This window comes from Ixodes scapularis, unplaced genomic scaffold, assembly GCF_016920785.2.
Source record: "Ixodes scapularis isolate PalLabHiFi unplaced genomic scaffold, ASM1692078v2 PGA_scaffold1__304_contigs__length_218370807, whole genome shotgun sequence".
Taxonomy (NCBI): Eukaryota; Metazoa; Arthropoda; class Arachnida; order Ixodida; family Ixodidae; genus Ixodes; species Ixodes scapularis.
In genome coordinates, this window is record NW_024609846.1 from 209,283,343 (window position 1) to 209,309,750 (window position 26,408).

Consider the following 26,408-nt stretch of genomic DNA (forward strand, 5'->3'; position numbering starts at 1 on the left):
ACAGGCTAAAAACTGCGCAAGGAAGTGGTCATACGGTCAGTAATGAAGCACATTCCCCCACGCACCCCTCCAAACGCCCTCGAAAATACTGACCTTTGTCAGTTAAAACCGAATTTTTAAAAAAGATTTCGCCGTACGTTTACCGATTTTATTGGTTTAAGCCGAAAACGCTGAACCCTAAATATAGCGATGGAGTTAAAAAATGCATGTCTCAAAGTAGCCGCTGGAAAGGAATGGAGGGTCTAGGCATATTCCTCGAAGGTCATCTTGTCGACGGCCAATTTGTCGAATCCGCTCTCATGGGAGCAAGTTGGGAGTGGGGGGTATATTCGATGCGCATGAAGGCTCCCTGGGCAGTACCGAAGCCCCCGCTGCTGCGTATTCTGGCTATTCCTCAAGCAGTTCTGCTAATATTGACGCTCAAGTTTGTTGGTGATGTCGTCTACAATAAATGAATCAATCGCACGGCAACGTGCTGTTGTTAGCTGTTAAAAAAAAAACAAAAAAAAAAACACAGAAAGTGTGTGCGGCAACGGTGCGCTTAGCCCATGCTGTACGGCAACAGCATTGAGGCTGTGGCTTGTTTCTGCTTCACCGGTTTCCACTCGATCGAGGCCCCTTTGTCGGCAATAATCTGTGAATTTAACTCAAAACAACTTCTCGCCTGCAAGCAGCAGCCGCGTGTTTCCGGGACATTTTATTCACGGCGAATGAACCCCGCAGAATCGTTGCCTATGGTACACCTTGAATTCCCTCGACATTAAAGTTACCTTATCTTCCCCGTTTTATCAATGCATCTGTAATCGGTGCATCTCCCGCTTTTTTTTTTTTTTTTTTTTTTTGAGGGGGGGACGTTTTTTGCGTACGTGGTAGTTACGAAACAACGAGTACTACGGAACCTCACCGGACCGCCGCAAACCAGACGGTTCATAACTTGAACTTATGGATTTCTTTTTCACAATAATTTTTCGTCTTCCGTTGGTTCTCAAAAAAAGACAAAAAAAAAAAAGACCAGACAACTCGCTTAACATCGACGCGAAGATATCACCTCTAACTGCCCAATCTCTTAAGAGATCAGCGTAGTTAAGTAGTAGTAACTACTGCTAACTTCGTTTGTTTTTAGCAATAACACAGCAGCACCAGTTCAAACACTGACTTAGCAATGAAATAGGCAATAAATTCTTTTATAATCTAGCGACAATAAATGAAAAGGTTATTTAGGTTCGAAAATATTCGCGCAGAGAGAGGCGAAGAGCGCGCTCGAAGTTGCTACATGCGTGCTGTTTTGTCGCTGTGCTGTTTTGACGCCGTGCTGTTTTGGCACGTGCTCTTCTGTCGCTGTGCCGTTTTGACGCTGTGCTGTTTTGTCGCGTGCTATTTTGTCGCCTGCTGTTTTGTCGCCGTGCTGTTTTGACGCTCTGCTGTTTTGACGCGTGCTGTTTTGACCGTGCTGTTTTGTCGCGTGCTGTTTTGTCGTGTGCTGTTCTGTCGCGTTCCCGCGAGGGCGGGTCGGACGGGGGCCAAATGTCCAGCCACTCACTTGGGGGGCTCCCTTCTTGAAGTCCCGGCAGAGTTGAACCAGTCGGGACCTGGCTGCATCGCTCGCGTCCTGTCGGTCCACCAGTTGGGTGGCCGTCACGTCCAGTTCCTTCTGCGCGTGAAAGGAAGACACCAAGCGTTACGCCAACCTACTGGACCCGGAGGCACGGAATGCCTGCCTCGTTTAGACACCGCATTTTGAAGTCTATAAATCGCAACACCCGTAAAGAAAAAACAAAAAAAAACACGCTTGTTTTGGGGGAAAAGTTAGCATACAAGTCCCACTTTTGTATAAGTCGCACTTCTTTGTATGGTCACCGCGACGAAACTGTCTCGACACTAAGCCCGTATATGTGTGCACTCGGTATGCGCTCAATCTGGAGCTAGTTTCAATATTCTCGCCAACGAATTTAACGAGGAATATTGGGCCCGCGACCTACATTTTGCGCAGTAAAGTTCCATGCTTATAAAAATACACGCGTATAAGTCCCACCTTTGTACAAGACGCGCCGAGAAAAATTAGGAGAAAAAGCCTCGACTCATACACAGGAAAATGCTGTATTTAAGTGCTTGAAGTAACAGTGGAAACCGTCTTGATGAGTCGTTTCATTCCCTTTGGACATTACAATTCCACAAAAAGGTCAAGAAAACACGCGCAAACGCTCCACATCCCCTTAGGAGGCCGGGCATTATACAGTCTGGTGCGTATAAAGCATCGGTGGGATCTGAACTATTCAGTATCTTGGAATTCTTATTTTGACCATGCTACATAATATCGCACTACCTTGGACTTCTTGCGTCATTCAACACCCCCATTAAGTGTAGCATGTAGTTATCGTGGTAAATTATATTTTCTCATAAACGTTGCCCATGCCTTTAAAGGGGCACTGACACATCAAAATCATATTTTTGTTTATTATCCGAAACGATTGAAAACGATGCCGGGACATTACCCTCAAAATTTGAGATTTGGGAATTCAGTATTCGTGAAGTAAAAAAACAATTTCCAAATGCCGAAATCGAAGTTCCCGCGCGATCGGCGCCGGTGCCTTGACGTCAAAAATTGAGGAGACCTGAGAGTCCACTTTCCTGTCACCACTCCCTGCTGTTGCCATGGCGACCCAAAGCGAGGAGGATAGGAGCGAGCGCCGGCTAGCGCCGGCGTTTCGGCGGACCGGTTTTGAGCGGTGTCGCCTGTTTTCCGTTGGAGGATACAAATCCAGGAGACGGCACCACAACGAACTCCCGATTTTTGGTATTTCAAAAAGAAGGGCCGTAGTGCGTTCGCAATTGCGTTAAAAAACATGTTTTAGGATTGCCGTAATTAAATGTTATAGAGATGTCGCCTACAAAGCTTCTGAATTTCCTGATTTTTGACGTCACCGATCAAAAGAAGCGAGGAGGCGAGAGGCGGGAAAATCAAACGCCAAAAATAAAAAGGCGCGTGCGCACGCGGGAAAATTTTTTTTCGCGATGCGGTTTTTTTTGCGTGTCTATGACTACAACTTGCATCGTTTTAGACAATAAAAATAAATACGACCTTTGGGGTGTCAGTGCCCCTTTAAGAGCCTTTCAGTGACATAATCTTATAGCCCTAACAACATGCAGATGTGATATCACAATATATCTGGTGTAAATAACTTTACATCAGGCACTTCGTGTGGCCTGAGCGGTATAAGTCAACTGATATCGCCGCCCCCCCCCCCCCCCTCCGAAAAAAAAAAAAAAAAAAAACTTATGAAGTTTGACTGCAGTCTATGCATTAGACGCTTGGAGAGTGTAAATAGGTGTGGTGCGCAAATTGCAATATAAAATGGCGTGTCCGGCATGTTCAAAGCGCGCAATTAAGATATTAAAAAGTTTTAGCTAGGTAAGTTCAAAGGACTCCAGACAAAGTAAAAAAGGAACTTCTTCGAATACAGGTTTCAAATCTCTCTCTATTTTCTTTTTTTGACACGTAAAAAAACGGTTATATGCGATAAACATTTCGTCAAGACCAGTTACCTTGTAATAACAATAATTAGACAGTGAGTGCCGATTTTATACACTTTATAGGTCACACAAAATAAAAAAAAGAACTCGTTCATCTGTGCAATATATATCAGTATGAATTTTTGTGTATATATAACCAGGGGATGTGGAGGGACAAGGAACGGAGGAATATTAACAGGGACTGGTTTTATCAGATCTGGCCTCAACAGGCCAAATTACACAAATATTTCCTTCCGGCAGCTCCAATAATTTTGAGAAATGGAAGAGTTGATACACGTTGTAACTGATTTCAGTCTCCAGCCACGATAAACTGCTAATTCTTTACAACGCTGGACCAATCAGTTTTCGTGTTTTTATTAACATTATATCAAACAAAAACATCAAATCGTCAGTTAATTGTCAAAACACCCGGCAAAATGTAATTGCAACTTCTAAAAACATGCCCGGTGTTCAGATTTAAATTTGTTTTCCAATTTGAAAACATATTTGAGCTTACATTAAGACACTATAAAATAGAAAAATGGCTGCTACTGGGAGATGAATTTGTTCGAGAAAAAAAAAAACGCCTTGAATTCACAAATTCCCAAGTCGTGAAAACATTTTACCGCAAAATGAAAATGTACGTATAAATTTAGATACGCTTGCAATGTTTGTTTTCTTACTTAAATATCTCGCATAATTTGACTTGTTGTGAGCGCTAGAGTGTGAAACGAATCGACTATTGTAAATAGGGCAACTTTTGTGGAATGCGTTTGAACTGTCTAATTCGAGAAAAGTTGGTCGCCCTTATTGCAATCGTTTTGAATGAAAGCGCATTTAGACGTGGTTGTTTGTACAGTCCAATTCCAGTGATTTACAAGTTTCGATGGTTTAAAGTTATTAAAACAAACTATCCGGACTGTTATCCAACACGTATGTAAGAATAAACGTTCCCTTTTTATGCCAACTACCTAACCTTTCTAAAGTGGCACGGAAACGAAATGTTTTGTAATTATTTGTTCGTTTAGGTGTGGTCTATGTTGTGGCGGCAGCCCAGGGACACTAGTCACTAGTGTTCGTGGGCTGCCCGCAGAAAGTTCAAGAAAACTAATATTAAAAGGAATTAAAGATTTCAAGATTGCGCCTCGTGGCGGTCTGTGAAGCTCCGTTGGAATGCCTCCACGTCATCGGCCAGAAGCAGCGCCAGTTCGCGGCACTATTGCTCTCTTGTGAAATTACTTAGTCCAGATGTGACTTGGTGGAGAGCGCTAACGAGTCCTCTAAGTTGTATACGTTAAAGCATCCACAGTGCTTCCGCAACGTGCATTCCAAACCATCAAGATCGCCGTTCTATGCAGACGTCAGGTAGGAGCTTGATCTGAGGATGCGGGGACTTCTGCCAGGCCAACCACTCTCCTCACCCCCCCCCCCCCCCCCCCCCCGCACGGTATGCGCTGTGAATAACGCTCTCAAATATGGCACCCAGCGAATAAGTGACACACATAGCTTGCAGGTGCCGCCAATGCTGGGTTTGACGGTTACTTACTGGTTCCCTCGAGCTGCGGTGTGAGACTGACACGGGGAACCGAACGCTCGCGGCACATCATGAAATACCGGCATGGCCGCGAATAACGTTGCGTGCAAGCTATCTATAGGCCATAGGGCGTACAGTCCTCGGATAAGACTACTAGGCGAGATTGTCACACGTTGACTCCACCATGCGGCAACGCTCGCTAGCGCAGTACCCTTGGCTGTGCAGGAGCCATTGACGTCACAAGAGCAATACGCACTACGCTTCTTGCTGGAAAGATTTCGAAGAGAGGGATAAGGGGCTCGCGGCCACAACATTTTGTTTCCGTACCCCTGGAAGACGAGACCCATTTTCTACGTTCACCGTCATAATTTTTTAGTCCTAAATTACTCATAGTACTTCTATAGTTGATTTAATATCGCGCTTTTTTATGCACACCATTTCTGCAATCGCTTACCACATGGTTTAGCCTCTGGCGTCTTTCTTTGTTACTTTTTGTTTTATTTTTACATTTAAAAAATAATTTAGTGATAAAGCAACGAATTATATACGTATGTCGGGAAGCGTAAATTAGCTCGACTCTTCGAATTGAAGAATATTTGAACCTCAAGAAGATGATCACACCGGCCAATATCGTGTAGTCGGAAAACATCAAAAACAAAAATACATCAATATTGAACACGCCCTACTGAAGGGGTGGTGTAAAAAACAAAACTCGCCGCCCTTTGTTGGGCATTTAGTTATGCCGAAAGCATGAAATGCCTTTGTTAAAAACACATCCCCGACGTCGCAACGAAGGTGATCTAGGACGCAAGCATTACCGGAGCTGCGATCAACGCAGCTGGAGCGAGATGTTTGTCGTCAACATGCGAAGCGGAAGCGTGGCCTTGACAAGACGCCAAGAACCTCTTTTTCGAACCCTCTTTTGACAATGAAGGCTTCGAAAGAGCGTTAGGAAAACCGATAATAATTTCAAGATATAATTCATAGTCTCAAAATGCCAAACAGCCTCCGCACACAGCAAACGAAACTCACCGAGAGCCTGAGCGAGCTTCTTCCCACGCACTTGCGAACAGTAGCTCCAGAGCTCAAAATTAAGGCGACCGGAAATAGGCGCCTTTGCGGCGATGACGCAATGGCGTGTGAGGCAAAGCTGGGTAAAGGTGTCGTCCCGCCGCCACCCTGAGACAAAGGGAGCGCGGCGACAGCAGTCCAGCACAAAGGCGGCCAACAAATCGACATCCGCCGCTCGCCCATCGATCTAATCAGCCGGAGTATTATTGACTCGCACTTCGGAAAGGAGATGTCTCCGAACGCCTGCGCGTCCCCGCACTCAGAAAAAAAGAAAAGAAAAAACAAAAGAGGGACAGACACTTTAAAAGTTTTAAACAAAAGTGAAGCGAGCCGCGACTGTCGAAGAAATACCCGACCGCTGCCAAACACTGGAACTTGACATCGATCCGTGATTGGTGTACGGTCGATGGCGTCCATTGATTCGGCGTCCCGTCGCTCTCCCGAAGGACAGGCTATCGGCCGGGACACGAGTCGTCCGTCGTGTCACGGTACAGAGGCGGTCGGGGGTGGCGATGTTGACGAAACCGGTCTTCAGTCGGAAGTGCCCCAGAAGAGGGCGAGCCCCGGCAATATGCGCCTGCGTCGGTCGACACGCAGGAAATTGAAATCAGACACACTTAATAATAAAACCGACGAGCCTGGTAAGTGCGCCTCCCTCGAATGGTACGCTATCGCACCAATTATTTTGTACAATACAAATGTATCGACTCTATCGTTTGCCTTTTCATCGCCAAACCTACGCCCTGCCACAGTTTTATTTAAATTAAGCTCACTTTAATAAAGTGTACAATAGACCTTTTCGAAGGTGCACGTCAACACCTGTCCGTCATTGCTTGACCACATACTCTGAGCTTGTATGGGAAACGGGCGCTGCTTCGCCGTTCGTCGAATACTTGGGTCCAGTCGAGCGCTTCGTCTTCAAGCAACGACAACCGCCAATATTGCTTCGTAGACTATTGAAAAAAAAATCTAGTGTTACATGTAAAAAGTAAAAAAAAAAAAAATGAAAAAAAAACATTGCGCAAAAATGATTACACGTGTCACTAAAAAAGAATTGAGTTAACTATGACACTATAGGCTCCTTGCACTGACGTCAAATCGCATACTTTTGAACACCATAAAAGAGGAGGAGAGGGAAGCTGCTCTTGTAAGAATTTTGAGTGACAGGTTAGTCTTCTATAATCTTCTGGGAGGAGAATAGCCACGCCTGTGCAAATCCGGGAGCCACAAAAGAGGGTCCTGATAAGAGGGAAGCTCATTCTTCCCCTTTTCTTTGGAGGGCATCGGAAGTGACGTCATGTGCAAGGAGCCTATAGGCTCCTTGCATTGACGTCACATCGCACACATTTGCACACCAAGTAAAAGGAGGAGAGGGAAGCTGCTTTTGTAAGAATTTTGAGTGACGGGTTAATCTTCTATAATCTTCTGGGAGGAGAATAGCGACGCCTGTGCAAATCCGGAAGGCACAAAGGAGGGTCCTGATAAGAGGGGAGCTCCTTCTCCCCCTCTTCTCTGGAGGGTATCGGAAATGACGTCATGTGCAAGGAGCCTATACCTTTCCGGAAATATGTGGCGCCCCCATCGTCCGTTTGACGCACAGTGACGTTCCGATGTAGTACGGCACCTGAGATTATCCAGGAATCGAAGACAGTGTTGACGTTGGTTTGGAATTTTGTAATTTTAGGACGCAGAGAAGGCAGAATGAAAGCAAAACAAAGTACGTGATGACCTCAGTTTTTTTTTCCTTTATTTTTTGTGCGTTCTAAGCTCACGATAAACAAGAGAATGAATCGTCCGGATTGCAGGCTGTACGAAGGGTTCGAGTGGGCACGAACGTACGTCGGAACAGCCCCACAAGAGAGTGAACTGTACCCATATATCTCCTCGCTGCGGGGTCTCCCGGGATTTTCTGGAAAGGTGCATTTTCTGTGGTTTTGCAGTCGCAGCTATGGGCGCACGAGCCCTCGAGCACCTTGAGCGCTAATCAGAGCTGTGCACGAGCACTCATCACTACTTCTGAAATTCCACAGAAAAGTATCCGTAATGAAACCAGCCATACTATTTGCCAGGGAAGCCAGGGTTATGATACTCTGTTTCGCTTTAAAATTCACCACTGCGAAAGTCAGAAACCAGAGCCAGAATTCACAGCCTTTTCGGTTACCCCTGCTGCAGGAGATGGTAATGCAGACAGTACACACGTGCCTGAGAAAAAAAAAGCTGTACATTAAGCGCGAGCTCTGGAACACGTGAATGAACGTCTCCCGACATACGTTCTTAGCTTTGTTTCGCTCGCGCTGCAGAACCCAGGGATCCTGGGTTCGAGCCCCACCCCTGCCCGTTTCGATCTGGATGAGCATTGTACCGGCGTGCGGTCGTGTATCACTACTGCGTGATGCACGTTAAAGACCCCAGGCTAGCGGCTGTACCGCACTGGCTAAATTTCTCATCTACAGCTGGGAGACTCGTCGCCCCTGTGAGGCAGACCAAGTTCTAGGCTGTATAAACACACACATAACCCTTTTTTTTTTTTAGCTTTGTTTCCAGCTTAATGGCGAGAGACAGTGTTCCCGTATATTGGGTAGTGGACATATCCTATCAAGCATAATCGAACTCGTTTAATTCTTGAGTCATGACGCCCTTTACAAGTGGAAGCTATCACGGCTTACTATTAACAGCTTTCGTGGCTTTTCGAAGAGCACTGCGGCGAAACAACGCTTCGGCAAAATTTAAGCTGAAATCTGCGAGTTCAGATATTTCGTACAGACATTAATGGCGTCTGCGTCAGTACACTTTGATTGTGTAAATACGTAGCTTTGTCGCTATTTTATTTTAAATAAAAGTAGATCAGCATTCTAAAGCATTTCTGCATAGCCTTCTGATAATATTAACGGAATAAAGATATTGCTTATAACGTACTGTACCGTTCGAGTTAATTTTTGTTGCTGTTAATCTTCGCTCCAAGGTTCTCTGCGGTGTTTCACCAGTCAGGGGAGAGAACGCGTGACTTAACAACGTGAGTGTCTCGCATGGCACCTCATAACAACGAAAACAACTCGTGAGTTAAAATTTGGATTGGGCTAGTTAATTCATTGTGATGTTGATGCTCATTCATTCAATGTTTGCCTTGATTAAATCAGTTGAAAGTTAGCGCCAGTCCGTGTTGTATGTGTCTCTTCGTCCGTGTTTTCTTGCACTTTTTAGTCCTCTAGATCACAACTCGTGAAATGAAGCACAGAACTACCATCTTGATTGACGTGCCAGCATAGTTCGCTACAACGTTATTTAAAATCCTTGCCCGTGCGTGCTGTTACTGTTGTGCCAAGGACTCCAAAGGTTTTTTTAAAGATTTGTCAGTATGCAATATCAAATCAAGATAACCACAAAAACTATTACAATGGCGACATTGCGGCAAATTCATTAATTCTTTCCTCTTTTTTTAGCAATCACTCGTTAAAAGCAGTCGGTAGATCATTGAATGTGATAATAAACACAGATATCTTTTTAATGGAGACCTGACAATTTCTTGAAGCTGCATCCGTTTAAAGCTGCTGAGTGTAGGAGCTTATTAGAGGCGTTGCCACGTGAACAAGTGTCGGTAAACTAGCACTATCACCATAGGAACGTTCGGTCTCTCATACCCTTATATGCGCAAGAACTGCGGTAAACTCTGGAGGTAACATCACACAACCTAAGTTAAAAATTTCCACTAACGATACATCGGCAACAACAACAAAAACAAATATTGTACTCAAGACATGATTAACGGGACGATAGTCACCGAGGCAACCAGACAATAACACGGCAGACATAAAACAAACACTCATGAAGCAAATTTTCATGTGACTTTTTTTCTTCAGTTCAGTACTTGATGCGCGGATATTGAGCGCTTTAGGTATGGGAAGAAAGGCGAATGAGATCGCATAGCGGCGTCACGCTGTTCCCGGCACACAAGGCCAGGCCCTATAGCAATAAGAAACGAACCATTCTTCGGTAATTATTCAAACGTCGATGTCTCGAAGACTTCTACGAACTGCTTGATACGCTTCCAAACCTGAGCAGAAACGTTATCGATCAGGCTATTGCGTGAGACACGAGAGAATCGAAGATGTTCGTCTCGCCGACTTACTTTTGACAATTACTATTGCTGTGTCTCCAAAGAATGTCAATCTTCAATGTCGATGACAACCCTTTTTTTTTATTCCCGTCCCGTCTCACAAACGCTTGCGCAGGCACGGCATGTGGCCGTCGTTTTCACGCGAAGGAGGCAATCTCCTTCGCGTGAAACCTCCATAGCAAAGACAAATGCCTATGGACTGCATAAAGACGAGACAAACCAATAGTCGAGGCGTAAAGAGACAACGAACAAATTTAGCACGGCCAAGACCCACCTACAAGATAAATTTAAAAATAAATTTTAAATAATTCAAAAATTATTTACCAACGAATTACTTCGTGTAAAGCGACACAAAATAAATTAAAATTATCATCTTTAAGTGCATGTTAGAATATATAAAAGTTACGCTTAGCCATTACTATAGTCATGTTATTATTGAAACAAAAATGCAGATCATTTCTTTAAATGCAGCAAAATTGTACATCAATATTGAAAGAAAAGAAAACAAATGTATTTATCTTTAAACTTTTGTTATTCGTTTAAATTGACTTGAACTAACGTGTGACGGCAAGCCGTTGAGTAACGTATGACCTTCTTAAGAGTAAAACGGCATTGAACGTTCACTCATACTGAGCTAGCTTGTCTTCGTTATAGAGGCTTTTCCGCACGACGTAGGCTCCAAAGAACTAGAAGCGACAAAGGCTGTACAGGGGTGCTGCTAGCTCTATGGTAGGGTGTACAAAGTTATGGTGTCCTTTAGTTTAGCGTTATATTTGTGCTTCCTTGCGCTGCCTCCTAAGACCCCCCCCCCCCTTTTTTTTTCTTTTTAAACATGTCCAAATTTAATGTTTTTTTGTTTTGTTTTTTTACAGACCACCGTAAAAGGGTGCGCATGCCTTATATCTCTATAATATGGGTAGATTTAGTAGTTTTCAAGTATGCCCGCCGTGTTTTAATTGAAATGGTACCTTTAAATGTATAAGTTATAAAGTTAATTACCGAGGGTAATTCTTAATCTAAGTATAACAAACTTTTTTTTTTTTTTTTTTCTAAATTTGCCCTTTGGGACGGACCAGTATTACATCGACCTTTTTTTTGTTTGATGCGTACCTTCCACAGGAACGATTTGACCCAAATTTCGTGAAACACCCTGTGTGTATGGCTGCGTGCTTCTCCCAAGGACATAACTTCCATATAGTATATATTTTACATACATGTATAAAAAAAAAATGACCCGGTAGGGCAACCCCTCCCGAAAACTCGCCAAGGACACATAATAAAAAGAAGTGAATCATCCGAAATCCTGGAGAATATAATTGCAATTGGCGGTTTGACATCATGATTAAAAACGATTTGCGATTCCCGTCAAGTCGAAGGGTAGACAGACACTCACGAGACACTGACCGATCATACAACTCGGTAGAGACGATTGGGACGATTATCCAAAGTACTTTCGGGATTTACGGTTGGACGAACAGATCTAGGGTGGCTTCAGGACGGTCGGGTGCGAAGGCGGCCTTTAAATAAGATAATGGCGACACTTATATGTCGAGAAAAGTCCACACGACCGGGCTTTGCGCCGCTCCAGCTGGCCGAGACGCCGAGACGCTTGGGAATATCCAGAGGGCGCCACGGTCGAACACCGGAAGTTAGAGGTGGGGTAAGGAGGTTTTTTTTGGAAGAGGAGGGAAGGAGAATGCGCCACTTTTCCCAGATGTAGGTATCTTAATCTAGATACGATAACAGCGCCACCCTTTATCCACGAGTCAAAACATAAAAGTTGCTTTCTCTAGCTACTGCGAGGTAACCCTGCGAGATGGCGCCACCGGCCCTTGCGCGACTCGACTTCAACCAATACCTGCGGCAGTGAGGTTCAAAGAGTGGCCGCTGCGGGAGAAATGGCGGCGTTGCGATCGCGTTTAGTTCGGTTCGCGAGTAGCGATCGGAGCCACTTTTGACAGCCGGCTGCTATGACAGTTTCCCAACTGAGTATTTTTGTAACGTTGACTGCCAATAAATCTTGACAGCCGCCATCTCTGGCGATTCAGCTGATGAAGCCGAAGTGCGTTTGTGAGCGTGCTCACACAACTATATACACGGGTTGCGCATGACGTCTTCGCACCGTGCTGGTGCTCATTCGCACTTGTTCCTGGAGAGACAGACAAACACGCTGGTGCGAAATGTGTGCTGAAGAAGGTACGCGATCTGGAGTCCGTAATGGCCGCAGTGCAGACCATGCATACAGGGTATTCACTGGACATCACGTGTGAGTTAGCTGTTCACTGCGCACGCTCAGAACGAAGTTAAGTCCAGAGACATCTAATACCAGCAATCTTGATGGTGTGGAATGCACGTTGCAAAACAGCCGTGGAAGTTCACCGTCAGCTCGCGCTTAGCAGCCGTGGGCTCGGCTGCTTTTTGCAGCGCAATATTTAGGTTGCTCCAGCTTATTACTCCTATTTGCTCCTCTCTGTAATATCACGACCAGGATTATAAACTCCCAGGGACAATTTCGATTGTATGTGTAAAAAGGATAGGGGAAGCTTGTAGCTAACACGTTGTTACACCAGTATCGTCAAAGTTGACGGTCTGACATTCTTTTTCTTCTTTTCTTAACGGAGTCATGAAATGAATTTCGTGTGTGGATAAATGATTTTATAATGGGATTTTACTCATTGACCCCGTAAGTGATGACATCACAACATGGTGCTATGCTCTAAATGAACTACTGCTAGGGCCGTTGGTATGAACGGGGCTGGGAGGAAGCAGCGGAGCGTGGGGTCTCGAAGAGAGGTTAAAATTTGTATGATAAAATGATAAGGTTCCTTTAACTTGTCCGTCGTCAATGAATCATCAACTAGCCCAAGTTCATACTCTTCTACCGCTCGTTAGACCCCTGTATGTCGAACTAGAAAACCCATAACTTATTTGCTCGATAATGAACCATTTTGACTGGCGTGGCACATTCGCCCCGTTCTGGTCACCTAGTAACTGGAAATCGCCGACAAGGCAAGCTTTTGTGACAAAATCGAAATGTCTCGTCGGGTACGCGCGACATTTACAAATAAACGGTCGCATTCACCTATTCGAGCCCGATTCCTACGCCAATCAAATAAACCCAGAGCAACCAGAGCAAACGCCATTTAAAAAAAGTGGCGACGCGGCGAATACATGACCGCGGGAATCCAGCGCCCACGCAGCAAAGCGGCGACACCCCCCTGCGCGAGCGAGACGCATTCCGGTCTAATTGGACGCAAAGATTGGAATCCGGACCGCAAGCCGCTCCGGCGTCCCCGATGAACGACCGCGCGGACGGGCCAAATCGAATCATCCGCAGCACTGGCGCGCGAGCAACGAGACGCTGGCAGCGGCGACGTTGATGGACGGAGATTGGCCCATCGGGACCAGGGCCGCCGCATTCCGCGGCTTGGCATGGAAAAATGGAAGGCACGGAAGAACGACGGCCGATTGTCCGGCGGCTTAGGCGTGTCGGGAACGGGCTCCGATTGTGGGGCGCGGGTAAAAAACATCGTGAAAAACTGGCAGCGGCTTTCGCAAATGGGGGTACTCCCCGAAATCACCACGCTCTCGTGCAAGAGGATTCGAGTTGTGGCTGCCTGCTTTGGGTAACTCGAGAGCCGGGCCCGAAGGAAGAAACGTGAGAGGCCAAATCGATATAAATAAAGTTTAGGCAAATTCTGCCAAACAATGTTCGGGTTTTACAGGCTGCACCAACGAAGGACGTCTGGCGCGTCCCAGCAAAGGGCTCAGGATTAATTTTGACCACCCCGGGAATCTCTTGGCGTGCAACCGAAATCCCAGGTTACACGGCGCCTTCTTCGAAATGAGCCTCCGTCAGATTGCGAACACCTCGGCATGGGATTCGAACCAACCAACTACAGGGCCGTAGGACGGCACTTAGTCTCAAATCAGTCAAATCATCGTCTGTGTTTGTTGGTATGAACTGGTGAACTATAGTAAATAAATGCATAATTTTTTTTTAAATTTGATTTTTGCGTTATTAGTGTATGCTCATAAATATTCAGACCGGGATTTTTATCTTAAAAACATGTCTTGGATGCTCTGATAATTGATGATGATAGGACAGTTAATGCTTTCGCATTAATAGAAGGGCACCCTTTAACAATGAAGCTTGGGATACCATCAATTGCAACGGATAACTTTGGTTTGAATTTCTTGATAGCAAGTTCAATGTCAATAAGTTCGAAAGATGACGCTGACAGATGATCACTAGCATTCTCACTGTCGACAGGCATAGCCAGTGCGGCACGGCCGCAAGAATAAACCGAGGGAAATTAACTCACGAACGCATTTAATACATCTTCAGGCTCACTCGGCATAGTGCCAGACGAGTCAGCTAAGTTTATCGCTGACGAAGTAGTAGTCGTACGGTCTTTAACATATCGCCATAAACGCATTGGGGCACGGCGTAAACTGTGCTCTACTGACTCACGGTGTAAAAGTTTATCGCGTCTCAGCAATTTTTAGCTAGCGCCCGCTATTCAAACAATTTCAGGTCCCAAGAAGCCGAGTGTGCAATCTTATAGTTCCTATGATAATACAGTTTTTCATTTTTTTTTTTTAGAACTGATCTCAGCTCAATAGAGTACCAGTCCTGATAACGACTTGTATAAGAACACTTTTTGGGAACGAAAAATTCATGTGCAGATACAATATAGTCTGTAAACGCTTCAACGCCACAATTTACATCGGCCATGCTATATATGCATGCCCAGTCTGAATTACCTAAATATTGATAAAGGCCAAAGTAATCGCTTCTTCAGCAAGCAAGCGACTCACTCTTCTTGAACTTTTCTTTCCCCGTGAAAACCATGAATGAAACGGAAAAAGGAACGTGCAAAACATCCGGTAATACCAGCGGACTGGAAACAGACTCAATGTTGTCAAAAAAATTTGGCCAAGGCCAGATTCAGCGCATTCAATGCTAAGTTCTAGAAACTACTGAATTAGGTGAATCCAAGTAAGGTAACAAGTAAAAAAAGAGCATTCACCTTAAATATATGAGGCAGTGCCACTCGACAGAGAAATATGTTGCAAGTTCCAATTTATATCAGGAATGTTAAAATCGCCAAGACTGAGTTTACGATGTCGATCTACATGCAGTCTATCTACCAGCATGTTAAATAGATTTGAAAACCTAGATCCGTCGAGATTAGGAGGAAAATAAAAGTGCCGATTAGTAAACTAGTTTTATCAGAAAGTGTTATTTCAATCCAAACATATTCCTACTCGATTTCAAGATCAAACCGGGGAATAGCCCACAAATATTTGCTAGCTGCAATAAGTAACCCACCACCGAATTTTATTAGGAAGCTTTTTATAATCTCGGTCCCGACAAACACTCGTGTATTCGGGAGGGAAATAGTCAGATGATGCAAATGAGCTATTTAACCAAGTTTCGCTTAAAAAAATAATATCGTATTCTCTTAAAACCACGTTGTTGAGAAACATATTCCTTAGTGCGCAAGCCACGGACGTTTTGATAATACACTGAACAATCTACTCGACGAGCTAGTTTGGCGTAGCTGTTTCACGATCCTCGTTGCAGCGTACGACGTCGAAGAATGGCCTGAAAAGAGAGCCCATGAGCCAAACGTCTGCAATGTTCGCCTTGTAAAAGTCTTCTTCATTCACAGCAATGCGGAATGAAGAGCAGCTTTTGTGGCTTGTTTTCGGCTTCGTGCATGTAAAAGACTTCCCACCCAAAACTTTAGTTGGCCCTTCCCCAACATCGCTACCTGAGGTGTCTGGTTTGAGACGCGAAACAAAAAGCGCCTTGAGCCTAGGTGCTCGAGGGGCGGAAGATAGCTTACTTCCTGCACAGAAACCTGGTGATGGCTTGCCTCTTTTCTTACGTTGGACGGGCGTAAAACCGTCGGCGTCTGTAGGTCGACACGGGCGCTGCGGGCGGCGGTGGGGAGGGCCTATGGATGGATGGATGGATGGTAATGGCCATACCCTTTGTAACGGGCGGCAGCTTGCGCCACCTAGCCTAACATTTCGTCATCCCAACAACCACAGTAGATGTTGATGGACGCTGATCGGCTGAAGTAAAATTGCTTCCAGACGTATCCAGACTGCTTGATGCGATAGATCGGCAAGGCAAACCTTTTCCAAGAACCGTCGTGAAGCTTGAACGACTCAGGACTGGGTTGCGAAGGTGACGCTATAATCGGCCGTGGCTCAACGGTTTGCGTGGTAAAACGACGCAGCCATTCCGTGCTTCTTTACAGATGCAGAAGCAGAAAAACATTTTCCGCCTTGACAGAGACAACTTTTTTGACGAGGGAATCAGTCTTGTCATGCAGTGTCACCAACAGGTCGTTGACACAGCCACACGCGCTACAGTTTCCAACAACGGTGTTTACCGATGCCGTGTAGCTATCATCAGGGGGGCGTTTTTCCGTGGCAGCACGAACTTCGTGGAAGCCATTGTGCTTCGTGCAAGATTTAGACTTGTTCGTACTGGTACCACTCAGCAATGACATCTGTGCACTTACACTGAAAGTGGGTACGACAAGACCCGGAACATCGCAGGAATTGCATCCGGGCGATGAACGCTTCGGAGCGTATACCGAGCACACGTCCTTCGAGTCGGGCATCGCAGAGATATACGCGCGGCCCTCACGTTACGCAGCTGCGGTAGCGGTACAACAAAAACACATTGAAGACGGTCACCCGGAGTCATCAGCCTTTTCATGCACGGTATCCTGGCTTCTAATAACGTGTGACGTGAAGCATACGGGTGGCTTTGCAGTGCTTGTTTTGCTATCTCTGTTTGCAGTTTTGCAGTTGGAGTTTATCGTCACGTGCGCATTTTTGTCGCCGCGGCCACAGTGCCGAAAAATGGTCACAATCCTACGCGTGTATAGCTGTTCGGCTCTCTACGTCAATATCGGCTATTAATTTAATTTATTTTTACGCCCCCTATAATTTACGAATATTTCCAGCTCCCCTTTCGAGACATCTAACTTTCCAGCGGTGAGTTTTTTTTGTTTTTTCTCTCGCTTTCCTTCGAAGAAAGATTACCGCCCTAAACACGTCTGCGTCTACCTTTCAGAGATTTCTATTTATGTGAGAAAGATTAAACTTTGAAGGCAACCAAAACTTTTTACATGAACAAAAAAAATATCGCGAAATATTTGATTAAATTGCTCTAACGGAAACGTGATGCTGTCATAGCCCTTGAGTCAGCGAACGCAAAAACGGGACACAAAAAAGAAGGTGGATAAGCAATCCGTGCGCGTCATCCCCGCGTCTGTCTCACCAGAGCTGCGCCTGTTGCAATCTCGCGTTTTCGCGGTACTCTGTCCGACCTATTACACCCCCATCCGCTTCTCTCCTCATCCCCAAACCCAAAATTGAAAACCGCGAGCTGATTTACTTCGGGGTGCCCCGTAATCAAAATGGGAGCAAGCGGCCTCACCTTGCGTTCCATAAAAATATAGAAAAACCGGGTGGATTGCTAATAATTCCAAAGAAAGTGCCGCCTCAGCCACAACAACCGAAGCAACAACAACAACAATATTAAACAAAACAAAACTACGAACTGTAGAAGAAAAAAAAAAAAACGTTAAAGAAAAAGATTGACGGTTCCGAAGCTCGTAGTGGCTTGACAAGGGTGGCGGCCGAATACAGTTTCCATTGGAAGAGTTGAAGATGAAGGAAGATATAGTATTTTTTTTTTTTTTTAAAGGCCGAGACAAAGAAAGAAGGTTGTGGATTGTGATTAATGGGCGCTGGCACAAAGGGTGGCCATCCGTAATACGCCGAGGATTCCCGCAGTTTCGGATTCCCCCATCTTCGCCCCGCTCGGGGGCAGCAGCGAGCGCGCGCGTTTAATATCATTCCCGTAATAAGTTCCGGGGGTCGGCCGAATGACGAGAGGCCCATCTATTAGCCGCCGAAAGGAAATATGCGCCAGTGGGAAGTATGACGGCGGCGCATGCGAAGCGCCCGCCGCACGCCCGCTTGGAAACAGACGCATGCACAACGTCTCAAAACTGTGAGGCAGGGCAGCGAGCCCGGGGGGGAAGTTGGCCTGGCAGTTTTCAGAAAAATTTCTTTGCCCGAAATAAACAGGCAACTGAACGGACGCCGAGCGCGTGCGTATACACAAATATTAGCGCGCGATCCTGCGCGTTCCTTCAATCTATCACGGCTCGCTCGCGTACGAGAGAGATAGAGATAGAAAGAGAGAGAGAGAAAGAGAAGAGTGCGCGTGCGTGCGAGTGTCGGAGTTGAAACTGCTAGCAACAATCTGGGTGCTACGGGGAGGCTGGTTTCCAGGCAGGTCTTGCAGCGTGTGGTAACTTCTCGGACGAGCAATCGAAGCAAACTCAGCGGCGAAATGCGAGACAAAACCATTACGCACGAGAAAGACTGAATACCGCGATGCACCGTGCAAGCGAAAAGAAACTTGGATGATGGAAACATCGGCGAACTTTAAGCTCTTCCTTCAAAAGTAAATGCTACCTAACAGTATATTAAAAAAAAAAAAAAAAAAAAAACTTTAGCACGTTTATCCCAAGCGAGCGCCCTGTCTGCAATTTGTTTGGACTGCACTGGCTCAGACGACTCACCAGGGATGTCAACACTCGGTCCTCTAACGAGCGTTAACAAATCATGCGATTTTGCCTTGCCACATTGTGAACAAGAACAGAACTAGCGGAACTATAGAGCAGCTTTAGATGCATGCTTCGAGACGTTCCATCTGGTAGGTCAGTCTCGCTGTCAGACTCAGGATGCGCGCTGTTGGCACTAGAGCAACTGGTCAAAACTCTCCGCCGGCCCGATATTTCACAAGACCGACACGTCACGAACTCAAAGTTTTGAGCGCGGCTTTGAACGCATACCATCGCATATGGCTATAAACGGCCATGAGCATGCTGATATCCTTGCCTTAGAAGCTCATCGCCATCAACAACTGAGTCTTTCGTACAGCTCATGCAGGATCAGTGAGATCAGTCACTAACGCCGAATACCCTGCAACCTAACTACTCCGTAATCTAAGCGAGCGATACAATCTCGTTTACTTCACTACCTGCGATCTCGTTGGGCATGCACTGCCAAGACACTATACAGGGTGTTTCAGCTATCGTTTGCCTAGCTGCTGCAAAATACATGTATCGAACCAACGCCGTATTGTTCATAGAATTATTGAGCCAGTGAAGATAGTTTTCTTTTGGCGAAACTGCCTACTTACCACAAAATAACAAGCTAACATTATAAATATTAATTTGTGCACAAATTAATATTATCCTCAAAATTTTAACATTCGAATGCTGCCAAGATCGCCAGCATCCTATTTTAAGGGTGTTTACCAGAGCTGGCAATAATGTAATTACTGTAATGAAATTACAGTAATTTAATTACTTGTTCCAGTAATTAGTAATGTAATTCATTACTTTTCGTAGCAGGTAATTTAGTAATGTAATGAATTACTCCAGCGACGGTAATTGTAATTAAATTACCTAATTACTTTTTCGCACCCGGCATGTTTTTTGTGTCCACAATACACAAGAGCGCTTTTCTTTTTATTTTAATTTTTCTTTTTCCTTTACACCTTTCCAAAAAACGCTCTTCGGCCGCCGCTATGTTGCTGATGCTAATGCGGCTGGTGCGACTCTCGCGCCCGCTATCAGCTAGACATTTTCTGCCACTCTCTTGAACTGTGAAAACCCGCTCAGCGTGGTGTGGGCCGCACCGGCTAGGCTTGACCTAGCTCTGCAGGCAAATAAAGACGTTTATTCCTCCTCCTCCTCCTCCCGATTCTCTACCTATGTTTTACGGTTTTGCATTCGACGTTTTCTGGCCCCTCTTGAAAGTTTCCGCTTACTTTTCCTGATGCATGCTGCGTACCCTCTCTGTGTTATCTTCCACTGTGAGAAATAGGGCTGGTAAGTGCCTGCCATTCGAGCTTTTCTGCTCGACATACTCGGGAAACGAAGGAGGGGAAGTAGGTCGAACTAGGGCCCCTGGTGGAACGGCCTCGACGCGATTTTGCGAACAATGAAAATTGTTCTCCCCCCACCCAGAGATAATCCGCGTAGGGTCCTCAGTCATCTCCAGAAATAGTTGTCCGGGTTGGGGTGGGAAACGGATCAGTCACGTGCGTTCCTCTGTCCATCGGTAAACATGCAACAGAGAGTTATAGCTGTGTGCCATGAACTGTATAAATAATGTAAATAAAGTTATCTGTAAAAGGAAGTTATCAATAGCTCCTTTATATTTAAAAGCATACAAAAGTAATGCGAAAGTAATGTCATTACTTTTAAAAGTAATTTGTAATGGTAATTAATTACTTTCTGGCTGTGGTAATTTGTAATGTAATTTAATTACATTTCAGCAATTTTCAGCAAAGTAATTAGTAATGTAATTTAATTACAAAATATGAGTAATTTGGCCAGCTCTTGTGTTTACTGGCCTTCTAAGAGTGTTGTTGTAACACCCTTAGGGTGTTAGCATCAAAATGAGTTGATTTATGCATTAAAGGGTGCAAACAAATAGTGCGTAACACGTCTCATTCGGTGCGCGTAAATGTACAACCTACTTCGAGGCGGTGCTCCGAATGCGTCTGCAGTGAGAACACGTGGTTTTCCTTAATATTTCTATGGGTCAGGACTCATGCATGAGGTGAAACCGACGTGTTCAGGCTGCAAAAGACAGGGCAACTCAGTATACAAATATGCCACAGAGAAAACGGGGCGCTACCTGAATGTTTTGGAAGCTGGTACTACTCTTGATCTGTGTATTCGCTTTCAGGACCGTCTTTTTCTCTATGCAACACGGTAAGCTGTGTCGCGTAGTTCAACTTAAAAGGGTACTCCGGCGTTTTCTTCGTAGTTTCCGATTTGCTTGAAATTTAGTTAAACACATCAACAAACATCACTAAAATAGTGCCGCAAATATTAAGTCAGAATATGTTTTCCCGTGAGGTTATTGAATTCATAATATTGGTCCTCGTCATGGTTTTCAAACTAAAATTCTCTACTCGCAAAAAAAAAAAAAAAAAGGGAAACCAGCGGCAGGCAGGGACTGTATAACTTGGACTATATAATCTGGTCCCAACTGATTCCAAGCAGTTTCCTGTTGTCAAATTAATGTTTTGAAAGCTCGCTCCAGTGCCCGAGCGCCAGCATGAAACAAACGCTTGGCATAGTCTATTTTTTACACTGCCTGCTCAACTGGGAAGCCTACCTGTCATGTCGTGTATTATATTGTATTCTGTATTACTTCATGTATTACTTTATGCAATATATCTGATACACGATGCACTGGTGCTTCATGTGTTGTGGATGCGGCGAAATCAGTTTTTGCATTTTTTTGAGCAAAGCGCAAAAGCAAATTTCTCGCAGTTTTTCAACGTCAGGGAAGCACAGCTTGGAAGTTGAGCGTTGCCTGGAAGTTAGGCTTTCCGAGAAAATGTTGCCTATGTCAGCATGCCGTTCATCTGAGCGCCAGAGAGCCAAACAGCTCCATCTGGAGGAGTATTTTTGAGACAGGTGGCACTAGTGCATGTAACGAATGTGATACAGCGTGCATTCGCGTTGCCTTTCTGCTCTGATTCCTCGGGAGGCGCTTTTTAAGAGAGTGTATCATATTAGATACTCTATGCATTCTAAGTTAAGCCTGTTATATGGTAAGCTGTCCGAAGTAGGATGCATTCCTTCTCACGGGTACTGTGCAACGTTGTGGGAGGCACGAGCGTGAGCCCGTTACTTTCGATTGGGATTTCTTTCCGCAAGCTCTCCTACCCTTACAAAAATTATCAATGAGTTTTAATTTAGTTTCTAATGTATTCTTATAAAACACATTAGAACCTCTATTGAAACTCATTGATAATTATTGTAAGGGGCAAGCAAAGCAATGGGAAAAGCTACGTCCGTGCGTATGTGCTTATGATATTTCATTTTATTCATGAGGTGATAACGTTAAACATATAAAAAAAGATTTGAGAGGAAACTCAAGAATAAGATAAAATAAAGAAGATGCTATGCTACGAGCTGATAACAAATTGTTCTAAAGATCAGGACAGTGGCAGTATATTTTATGAAGAAGACAAAGCCTAGATAGTTCTTTTTTTTTTTTTTTTTTCACCGAAGCTGTAAAAGGGACTATTAGCTGGCTTTGCAAAGCGGATACGCCGACGGAATACTCGTGGGTTCCTGTAACTTGTGAGATAGGGTCTAGTGCGCGCCTCACGTCAATGGAAATGTTGAAACTCGGAGCGTCCCTAGTGGCTGAGGTGCATTCTGGGAAACCACTGTCAAGGAAGATGCGAGTTTCGGTTTCCTCCTTTATACCAGGGCAAACCGCGGACACCATGAACTCCTACCTCGCACTCCACCACGGCGCACCTCGCCGTAATCTTGGTGTGCACAGGATACAGTAAGAACAAAACTTGAAAGTATAAAACAGAGACGTTGAAAGATGTCCTGTTCCCGTCCTCGTCCTCTCTGTTTTATACTTTCAAGTTTTGTATCTATTAACCAACACGCTCGTTTTCAATTGGATACAGTAAGCATTTTTTTTTTTGTGTGTGGCTTTATCAGACGGGGAGCTATTGAAGGTCAAAGCAAACAGCGCCAAAGCAATGAAAGTGAAAGAAAAAAAAATGACTTAAAAATTATAAGTAACAAACAAAACAAAAGAAAATGATAAAAGCCCGATGTATAACCTTGAAGCTGACCCTAATCAAAGCCTATCTAAGTCAAAAACAAACGAACACACACCGAGATGGAGCCGAAAGCAGCGTAACCGATCGCCGGTGAGTTCTTGCGACGTGGTTTGCGTTCGCCTTGATTGTTTATTATCCAATAAAGTAACGAGAAGGAACATTAGCTTTTACTGCATCTCTTTCACCTGTAGATCAACCCATGAAGACTATGGTGAGTACGATACTGGGAGGTGCGTGGTATAGGTCCGCAAGTTTGACGGTATGCCGCGGGACGGTGAAGCAAACCGAAACTCAAGTCTTCGTTGACGATTGTTTCCTGCAACGCCTCTCAGCAGCTAAGGTCGCTCCGGTTTTGCAGATTGTTCGATCAATACTCCGTTAAAAATATGTTACGGTGCGTAAGGGCTAGAGCATGAGTCTCTCGAGTGGGGATCCGAAAGCACGTGCTTGAAGAAGTGAGTAGCTTTTTGACGCTGAGCTTCTCCGAAAGCGTTATTTGTATGTTTGAGTACTGAATAGAAACGTCACCCTCGCCCAAACCAGTGTCAAGTTTCTCCGAAGTGTCCGTTAAACACAACCGGTACCCAAAATGTTATTTTTCTCCAAATTATTAGATTTTGCTACCGCGGACACTGTCAACAGCAACTGTCATTCGCCACTGCATCCAAAGAATGCCTGTGCGTAGATGATCTTGAAGGCCATGGATTTACAGTGGCGTGCGTTCACAACAAGGATTCGACTTCATTGTGTGTCTTCAAACAACTCACACTGGCAACTATGCAGCACAGATTATATAAGAACAGGTTCACTACATCGTTAGCATGGCGCCCCGGGATTCCACGGCGGCCTTCCCCTCTCCCTGGCTTCGTGCTTCCCGGGGTGGTTAACTAGCACTTCCACCCCAGGAGAAATCGGAAGGTCGTGTCGCCACCGAGCAGATCGGAGGAGCTGAGTATCCTCCGGCCTCCATTTGCCCCCCTAGCGAAGAGGTGGCGCGCCGGCGCCCCTGGCGGTGCTGGGAAAAAAACTCCTCGCCCATCGGAGATATAAAGATCGGACGAAGCGGAACAGAGCTCTCGGCGCTCCAGTAGCAGACTGACCAACTGGCAAATGACTGGGGACGAGCTCTCCGGCTGTCCGAATGTCTAAGCCTAGGAGCACATGATTTGCAAGATATTGGGTAGGCGCACAGGCAGTTTTTGCGTCTACCCATCATCATTCTAATCAGAAATCAGTGCTCTGACGTCATCGCACTCTCTGCGCAAGAGGCACCAAGCTCTGGTGAGGAGTGTGGGTTACGGAAAGGTTTCCCTCTACCCATTGTGTCTCTCCAATTAGGGCGAGCAAGACCGTCGCCTGCTCCACGCGCAGAAGAAGCAGCGGCGTCAAGGTCCGGCGTTTGGGCACCAAACGTCGAACGCCGGCGTCGTCTCTTATTCCTAGCGATGGCTGTATTGCCATTTCTACAGCTTTTCGAAATCCCTCGGTGCTTTACGAACGAGGACTAAGCCTCCGAGAAAGGGAAGAGGAAATACCTCGAGGGGTACATTGTTTTTGTGGACAGACAACTAGCGCGTTAAAAAATAATTACGTGAATGACGGGGAGAGGACGAGACATCTCCTCAACTGAATGCAACATTCCCCTCGACCAAACCATTGTCAAGCTTCTCCGAAATGTCCGTTAAACGCAATCGGTCGGAGAGATGTATCGTGCTGAGCTCGTCATTTATGTAATCTTCCTATAACACCGTAACTTTACCAGCACGCTTCATTTCCACGAGACAACTACCAGACGAGTTCTAACAAATGAGGGGCCTGCGGTCGAGACGTCGTCTGCGCAAAGCATCTGCTCCAGGATGAGAAACAGTTGCAGGGGCGGAGCTTCGTTGCACACGCCACCACTGTTTCACCAGCCTTCATCTCCTCTTTTCACTCACTTGCGCTTCGTATAAGCAATAACAGCAAGGAGGTCGGTGAATGATGCCGAGTTACGATGATAACGGTATCTTCGTAAAAAAACGTCGAAAGGGGTTCGGGTTTTGGCTGAAAGCTGTGGTTAAGAGTCGGGAGTAGTGGGAGTGGGAAATGTTGATGCAAGCGAGGTAGTTGCGGAGTCACTGGTGTACCTTGGAAGGTGAACAGAAAGGGTGCGAAGAGTGTACGGCTTCAGACAATCGATTGAGACGGCGTATTTTAGTCCGTTTAGAGAATCCAATACTTTTTGTGACGCTTTGGGACTCAAAAGGGGCCGTCGTAAGGGTGCTGGAGAGACTTGCGATTCGCGCCACGATGGATGAATACAAGAGGGCAGCGGTCGAGTTCATTAGACACGTACGGCGACTGGCACTGCTGTAATCGACGAGGTCTTGCTCGGAGAGTACGTATGGCCTTCGTGATTTGTGTGGCGTGAGTGGCAGAGTTAACAATAAGACAGTAATCAGGGGAGTCGATAAATTCTTCCGAAGGTTGAAGACGGACATCATACGAAATCTGGTCAGGACCACAACCGATGTCTTCTTTGAAAGTGGCCCGGAGACCAGAGAGCATCACAGGGTGCGGAATGCTCCAGTGGAAAGGTTACCGCCTGGTTTGAAAGAAGTCCTGAGCGTGCGGTGAAGTCTCTCACCAATGTCATTAGCCATAGGGTGATACGCAGTGATGTGGATTTTTTTTATTACGTCTGTGTTCCATGAGGCGTAAGAAGGGAACGAGAATCAAATGAACAAATGTAGTCCAGTTTCCTGGAGAAAAAAGTTTAGGAGACGGCGCTTATACGGGTCATGACTCCAGCGCTGATAGTCTGGTGGCCGGTTGGGATGAAGGCCGACCCAGCTAAGATGTCATCGATGGGCCGCTTGAAGGCCCGGGCACGTCCAGAGTATACGTGCGGGAGATCCGCCTCCCAGGCTTGGGCAGGGAAGAAGGAACAGCAGGGGGAGGTCGTGGTGTAACCCCAACTGGCACGGACAGCCGGTGTTATGGCCACATTCACTCGAACTCTTCGGAGCGAGACCACGTCTAGGCGGATAAGACCACCTTGGAGATCGGAACCGCTCGGGGGAATAAGTGCTCGTGTATTGCGCCACAGAGTTTCGTTGTGAATGCTTAGAGCATCTGTGGCTGGCAAATGGGAGAAGAGGAAGGAGGTGAACCACTATCCGAGGGTGACAGGCTGCGTCTGCCGCGGTGTGAGCGGGGACACTAGACCGGCGAATCCAGCAGACTTGAACCGGGCAGGGGCACTACGCCACAAAACGATGAAAATCTCTAGCCACATACAAAGAGCCGTCAACGCGACGAAGGGCGCGAACAGCCTGCAACGAGTCGGTGTAAAACAAGACACGGAGAGGGCGACGAGCAGTGACAATAGGCAGAACAGCGGTCAGGCATCTCGGAGGGTCGCCAACTCGGCCTGCACGGAAAGTAGAGGTTTGGTCAGGTGGCACGAACACGTCCCA

The 26,408-nt window shown here is 45.7% G+C and overlaps 1 protein-coding gene across 1 annotated transcript in view; it reads right to left on the reverse strand.

The window, feature by feature from the left end:
* Positions 1 to 26,408, reverse strand: part of LOC121835916 (protein CASP-like) — a 364,265-nt gene that overhangs the window by 88,016 nt on the left and 249,841 nt on the right. The window contains exon 2 of the mRNA XM_042290461.1: positions 1,541 to 1,651. Coding sequence (XP_042146395.1) covers positions 1,541 to 1,651 — 111 coding nt within the window. The remainder of the gene's footprint in view (positions 1 to 1,540; positions 1,652 to 26,408) is intronic.